This window comes from Oncorhynchus gorbuscha, unplaced genomic scaffold, assembly GCF_021184085.1.
Source record: "Oncorhynchus gorbuscha isolate QuinsamMale2020 ecotype Even-year unplaced genomic scaffold, OgorEven_v1.0 Un_scaffold_2295, whole genome shotgun sequence".
Lineage (NCBI taxonomy): Eukaryota > Metazoa > Chordata > Actinopteri > Salmoniformes > Salmonidae > Oncorhynchus > Oncorhynchus gorbuscha.
In genome coordinates this window covers 60001-67614 of record NW_025746848.1, presented here as the reverse complement: position 1 = coordinate 67614, position 7614 = coordinate 60001, and the positions used below count along the sequence as shown (strand labels likewise).

The following is a 7614-nucleotide window of genomic DNA, read 5'->3' as shown; positions in this document are numbered from 1 at the left end:
TGTACTGCAGGTTAGACTCTAACAGGGCTGTACTGCAGGTTAGACTAACAGGGCTGTACTGCAGGTTAAAGGACTCTAACAGGGCTGTACTACAGGTTAGACTCTAACAGGGCTGTACTGCAGGTTAAAGGACTCTAACAGGGCTGTACTGCAGGTTAGACTCTAATAGGGCTGTACTGCAGGTTAGACTCTAACAGGGCTGTACTACAGGTTAGACTCTAACAGGGCTGTACTGCAGGTTAGACTCTAACAGGGCTGTACTGCAGGTTAGACTCTAACAGGGCTGTACTGTAGGTTAGACTCTAACAGGGCTGTACTGTAGGTTAGACTCTAACAGGGCTGTACTACAGGTTAGACTCTAACAGGGCTGTACTACAGGTTAGACTCTAACAGGGCTGTACTACAGGTTAGACTCTAACAGGGCTGTACTACAGGTTAGACTCTAACAGGGCTGTACTACAGGTTAGACTAACAGGGCTGTACTGCAGGTTAAAGGACTCTAACAGGGCTGTACTACAGGTTAGACTCTAACAGGGCTGTACTGCAGGTTAAAGGACTCTAACAGGGCTGTACTACAGGTTAGACTCTAACAGGGCTGTACTACAGGTTAGACTCTAACAGGGCTGTACTGCAGGTTAGACTAACAGGGCTGTACTGCAGGTTAAAGGATAATTCCCGAGAACCCAAAAAGAACCCGCACGCACACAGACACAAACACACACCTGTTCTCTTGTTGATGACCTCCACTATTGTAGAAGGGAAGTAGCCCACGCGGTCATTTCCTGTACGGTTGTCATGGATACAGCCCTTCCAGCGCCCGTCAACATGCTGCTCGAGAACCTGCCAGAGAAAACAAATAAATTCAACGTGGCAGAGTAGAATATAATAAACAGAGAACAGTAGAATAGAGTAGAATATAATAAACAGAGAACAGAACAATAGAGTAGAATATAATAAACAGAGAACAGAAGAATAGAGTAGAATATAATAAACAGAGAACAGAAGAATAGAGTAGAATATAATAAACAGAGAACAGTAGAATAGAGTAGAATATAATAACAGAGAACAGTAGAATAGAGTAGAATATAATAAACAGAGAACAGAACAATAGAGTAGAATATAATAAACAGAGAACAGAAGAATAGAGTAGAATATAATAAACAGAGAACAGAAGAATAGAGTAGAATATAATAAACAGAGAACAGTAGAATAGAGGAATATAATTAACAGAGAACAGTAGAATATAGTAGAATATAATAAACAGAGAACAGAAGAATAGAGTAGAATATAATAAACAGAGAACAGTAGAATAGAGTAGAATATAATAAACAGAGAACAGTAGAATAGAGTAGAATATAATAAATATAAAACAGTAGAATAAGTAGAATATAATAAACAGAGAACAGTACAATAGAGTAGAATATAATAAACAGAGAACAGTAGAATAGAGTAGAATATAATAAACAGAGAACAGTAGAATAGTAGGTAGAATATAATAAACAGAGAACAGTAGAATAGAGTAGAATATAATAAACAGAGAACAGAACAATAGAGTAGAATATAATAGAGTAGAATAGAGTAGAATATAATAAACAGAGAACAGTAGAATAGAGTAGAATATAATAAACAGAGAACAGTAGAATAGAGAGTAGAATATAATAAACAGAGAACAGTAGAATAGAGTAGAATATAATAAACAGAGAACAGTAGAATAGAGTAGAATATAATAAACAGAGAACAGTAGAATAGAGTAGAATATAATAAACAGAGAACAGTAGAATAGAGTAGAATATAATAAACAGAGAACAGAACAATAGAGTAGAATATAATAAACAGAGAACAGAACATAGAGTAGAATATAATAAACAGAGAACAGTAGAACAATAGAGTACAATATAGAGTAGAATATAATAAACAGAGAACAGAACAATAGAGTAGAATATAATAAACAGAGAACAGAAGAATAGAGTAGAATATAATAAACAGAGAACAGAACAATAGAGTAGAATATAATAAACAGAGAACAGAACAATAGAGTAGAATATAATAAACAGAGAACAGTAGAATAGAGTAGAATATAATAAACAGAGAACAGAAGAATAGAGTAGAATATAATAAACAGAGAACAGTAGAATAGAGTAGAATATAATAAACAGAGAACAGTAGAATATAATTAACAGAGAACAGAAGAATAGAGTAGAATATAATAAACAGAGAACAGAACAATAGAGTAGAATATAATAAACAGAGAACAGAAGAATAGAGTAGAATATAATAAACAGAGAACAGAACAATAGAGTAGAATATAATAAACAGAGAACAGAACAATAGAGTAGAATATAATAAACAGAGAACAGAACAATAGAGTAGAATATAATAAACAGAGAACAGTAGAATAGAGTAGAATAGAGTAGAATAGAGTAGAATAGAGTAGAATATAATAAACAGAGAACAGTAGAATAGAGTAGAATAGAGTAGAATATAATAAACAGAGAACAGTAGAATAGAGTAGAATATAATAAACATAGAACAGAACAATAGAGGAGAATATAATAAACAGAGAACAGTAGAATAGAGTAGAATATAATAAACAGAGAACAGAACAATAGAGTAGAATATAATAAACATATAATATAATAAACAGAGAATAGAAGAATAGAGTAGAATATAATAAACAGAGAACAGAAGAATAGAGTAGAATATAATAAACAGAGAACACAGAACAATAGAGTAGAATATAATAAACAGAGAACAGAACAATAGAGTAGAATATAATAAACAGAGAACAGAACAATAGAGTACAATAGAGTAGAATATAATAAACAGAGAACAGAACAATAGAGTACAATATAATAAACTGTTATCTCCTGTAACTGATCCTCTATCATTCTCTAACTGTTCCTGTTATCTCCTGTATTTATCCTTCTCTAACTGTTCCTGTTATCTCCTGTACCTATCCTCTATCCTTCTCTAACTGTGCCAATTATCTCCTGTATTTATCCTTCTCTACCTGTTCCTGTTATCTCCTGTATCGATCCTCTATCCTTCTCTAACTGTTCCTGTTATCTCCTGTATTTATCATTCTCTACCTGTTCCTGTTATCTCCTGTACCTATCCTCTATCCTTCTCTACCTGTTCCTGTTATCTCCTGTACCTATCCTCTATCCTTCTCTACCTGTTCCTGTTATCTCCTGTACCTATCCTCTATCCTCATCTACCTGTTGCTGTTATCTCCTGTATCTATCCTCTATCCTTCTCTACCTGTTCCTGTTATCTCCTGTATTTATCCTTCTCTACCTGTGCCAGTTATCTCCTGTATTTATCCTCTATCCTTCTCTACCTGTTCCTGTTATCTCCTGTACCTATCCTCTATCCTCCTCTACCTGTTGCTGTTATCTCCTGTACCTATCCTCTATCCTTCTCTACCTGTCCCTGTTATCTCCTGTATTTATCCTTCTCTAACTGTTCCTGTTATCTCCTGTATATATCCTTCTCTAACTGTTCCTGTTATCTCCTGTATTTATCCTTCTCTACCTGTTCCTGTTATCTCCTGTATTTATCCTCTATCCTTCTCTACCTGTTCCTGTTATCTCCAGAACAACTATCCTATATCCTTCTGTTCCTGTTATCTCCTGTACCTATCCTCTATCCTTCTCTACCTGTTCCTGTTATCTCCTGTATCTATCCTCTATCCTTCTCTACCTGTTCTGTTATCTCCTGTACCTATCCTCTATCCTTCTCTAACTGTTCCTGTTATCTATACCTATCCTCTATCCTTCTCTACCTGTTCCTGTTATCTCCTGTACCTATCCTCTATCCTTCTCTACCTGTTCCTGTTATCTCCTGTACCTATCCTCTATCCTTCTCTACCTGTTCCTGTTATCTCCTGTACCTATCCTCTATCCTTCTCTACCTGTTCCTGTTATCTCCTGTATCTATCCTCTATCCTTCTCTACCTGTTTCTATCTCCTGTTCTATCCTTCTCTAACCTGTTCCTGTTATCTCCTGTACCTATCCTCTATCCTTCTCTACCTGTTCCTGTTATCTCCTGTACCTATCCTCTATCCTTCTCTACCTGTTCCTGTTATCTCCTGTATTTATCCTATCCTTCTCTACCTGTTCCTGTTATCTCCTGTACCTATCCTCTATCCTTCTCTACCTGTTCCTGTTATCTCCTGTATTTATCCTTCTCTACCTGTGCCAGTTATCTCCTGTATTTATCTCTATCCTCTCTGTTCCTGTTATCTCCTGTACCTATCCTCTATCCTCCTCTACCTGTTGCTGTTATCTCCTGTACCTATCCTCTATCCTTCTCTACCTGTCCCTGTTATCTCCTGTATTATCCTTCTCTACCTGTTCCTGTTATCTCCTGTATTTATCCTTCTCTAACTGTTCCTGTTATCTCCTGTATATATCCTTCTCTACCTGTTCCTGTTATCTCCTGTATTTATCCTCTATCCTTCTCTACCTGTTCCTGTTATCTCCTGTACCTATCCTATATCCTTCTGTTCCTGTTATCTCCTGTACCTATCCTCTATCCTTCTCTACCTGTTCCTGTTATCTCCTGTATCTATCCTCTATCCTTCTCTACCTGTTCCTGTATATATCCTCTATCCTTCTGTTCCTGTTATCTCCTGTATCTATCCTCTATCCTTCTCTACCTGTTCCTGTTATCTCCTGTATCTATCCTCTATCCTTCTCTACCTGTTCATGCTATCTCCTGTACCTATCCTCTATCCTTCTCTAACTGTTCCTGTTATCTCCTGTACCTATCCTCTATCCTTCTCTACCTGTTCCTGTTATCTCCTGTACCTATCCTCTATCCTTCTCTACCTGTTCCTGTTATCTCCTGTATTTACTCTATCCTCCTGTATTTATCCTTCTCTACCTGTTGTACCTGTTATCTACCTGTTGCTGTTATCTCCTGTACCTATCCTCTATCCTTCTCTACCTGTTCCTGTTATCTCCTGTATTTATCCTTCTCTACTGTTCCTCTATCCTATCCTCTACCTGTTCCTGTTATCTCCTGTACCTATCCTCTATCCTTCTCTACCTGTTCCTGTTATCTCCTGTACCTATCCTCTATCCTTCTCTACCTGTCCCTGTTATCTCCTGTATTTATATTCTCTACCTGTTCCTATCTCCTGTATTTATCCTTCTCTACCTGTTCCTGTTATCTCCTGTACCTATCCTCTATCCTTCTCTACCTGTTCCTGTTATCTCCTGTACCTATCCTCTATCCTTCTGTTCCTGTTATCTCCTGTACCTATCCTCTATCCTTCTCTACCTGTTCCTGTTATCTCCTGTATCTATCCTCTATCCTTCTCTACCTGTTCTGTTATCTCCTCTGTTCCTGTTATCTCCTGTACCTATCCTCTATCCTTCTCTACCTGTTCCTGTTATCTCCTGTACCTATCCTCTATCCTTCTCTACCTGTTCCTGTTATCTCCTGTACCTATCCTCTATCCTTCTCTACCTGTTCCTGTTATCTCCTGTACCTATCCTCTATCCTTCTCTACCTGTTCCTGTTATCTCCTGTACCTATCCTCTATCCTTCTCTACCTGTTCCTGTTATCTCCTGTACCTATCCTCTATCCTTCTCTACCTGTTCCTGTTATCTCCTGTACCTATCCTCTATCCTTCTCTACCTGTTCCTGTTATCTCCTGTACCTATCCTCTATCCTTCTCTACCTGTTCCTGTTATCTCCTGTATTTATCCTTCTCTACCTGTGCCTGTTATCTCCTGTATTTATCCTTCTCTACCTGTTCCTGTTATCTCCTGTACCTATCCTCTATCCTTCTCTACCTGTTCCTGTTATCTCCTGTATTTATCCTTCTCTACCTGTGCCAGTTATCTCCTGTATTTATCCTCTATCCTTCTCTACCTGTTATCTCCTGTACCTATCCTCTATCCTCCTCTACCTGTTGCTCTTATCTCCTGTACCTATCCTCTATCCTTCTCTACCTGTCCCTGTTATCTCCTGTATTTATCCTTCTCTAACTGTTCCTGTTATCTCCTGTATATATCATTCTCTACCTGTTCCTGTTATCTCCTGTATTTATCCTTCTCTACCTGTTCCTGTTATCTCCTGTATTTATCCTCTATCCTTCTCTACCTGTTCCTGTTATCTCCTGTACCTATCCTATATCCTTCTGTTCCTGTTATCTCCTGTACCTATCCTCTATCCTTCTCTACCTGTTCCTGTTATCGCCTGTATCTATCCTCTATCCTTCTCTACCTGTTCATGTTATCTCCTGTATATATCCTCTATCCTTCTGTTCCTGTTATCTCCTGTATCTATCCTCTATCCTTCTCTACCTGTTCCTGTTATCTCCTGTACCTATCCTCTATCCTCCTCTACCTGTTGCTGTTATCTCCTGTACCTATCCTCTATCCTTCTCTACCTGTCCCTGTTATCTCCTGTATTTATCCTCTATCCTTCTCTACCTGTTCCTGTTATCTCCTGTACCTATCCTCTATCCTCCTCTACCTGTTGCTGTTATCTACTGTACCTATCCTCTATCCTTCTCTACCTGTCCCTGTTATCTCCTGTATATATCCTCTATCCTTCTCTACCTGTCCCTGTTATCTCCTGTATTTATCCTCTATCCTTCTCTACCTGTTCCTGTTATCTCCTGTACCTATCATCTACCCTCCTCTACCTGTTCCTGTTATCTCCTGTATCTATCCTCTATCCTTCTCTAACTGTTCCTGTTATCTCCTGTACCTATCCTCTATCCTTCTCTACCTGTTCCTGTTATCTCCTGTACCCATCCTTCTCTAACTGTTCCTGTTATCTCCTGTACCTATCCTATATCCTTCTGTTCCTGTTATCTCCTGTACCTATCCTCTATCCTTCTCTACCTGTTCCTGTTATCTCCTGTATCTATCCTCTATCCTTCTCTACCTGTTCCTGTTATCTCCTGTACCTATCCTCTATCCTTCTGTTCCTGTTATCTCCTGTATCTATCCTCTATCCTTCTCTACCTGTCCCTGTTATCTCCTGTATTTATCCTTCTCTAACTGTTCCTGGTATCTCCTGTATATATCCTTCTCTAACTGTTCCTGTTATCTCCTGTATTTATCCTTCTCTACCTGTTCCTGTTATCTCCTGTATTTATCCTCTATCCTTCTCTACCTGTTCCTGTTATCTCCTGTACCCATCCTTCTCTAACTGTTCCTGTTATCTCCTGTACCTATCCTATATCCTTCTGTTCCTGTTATCTCCTGTACCTATCCTCTATCCTTCTCTACCTGTTCCTGTTATCTCCTGTATCTATCCTCTATCCTTCTCTACCTGTTCCTGTTATCTCCTGTACCTATCCTCTATCCTTCTGTTCCTGTTATCTCCTGTATCTATCCTCTATCCTTCTCTACCTGTCCCTGTTATCTCCTGTATTTATCCTTCTCTAACTGTTCCTGTTATCTCCTGTATATATCCTTCTCTAACTGTTCCTGTTATCTCCTGTATTTATCCTTCTCTACCTGTTCCTGTTATCTCCTGTATTTATACTCTATCCTTCTCTATCTGTTCCTGTTATCTCCTGTACCCATCCTTCTCTAACTGTTCCTGTTATCTCCTGTACCTATCCTATATCCTTCTGTTCCTGTTA

At 38.4% G+C, this 7614-nt stretch overlaps 1 protein-coding gene across 1 annotated transcript in view; it reads right to left on the bottom strand.

Moving 5' to 3' along the window:
* Positions 1-722: 722 nt before the first annotated feature.
* Positions 723-7614, bottom strand: part of LOC124025592 (caskin-1) — a gene marked incomplete at its 3' end in the record, with an annotated part of 60589 nt that continues 53697 nt past the window's right edge. The window contains exon 10 of the mRNA XM_046338951.1: positions 723-840. Coding sequence (XP_046194907.1) covers positions 723-840 — 118 coding nt within the window. The remainder of the gene's footprint in view (positions 841-7614) is intronic.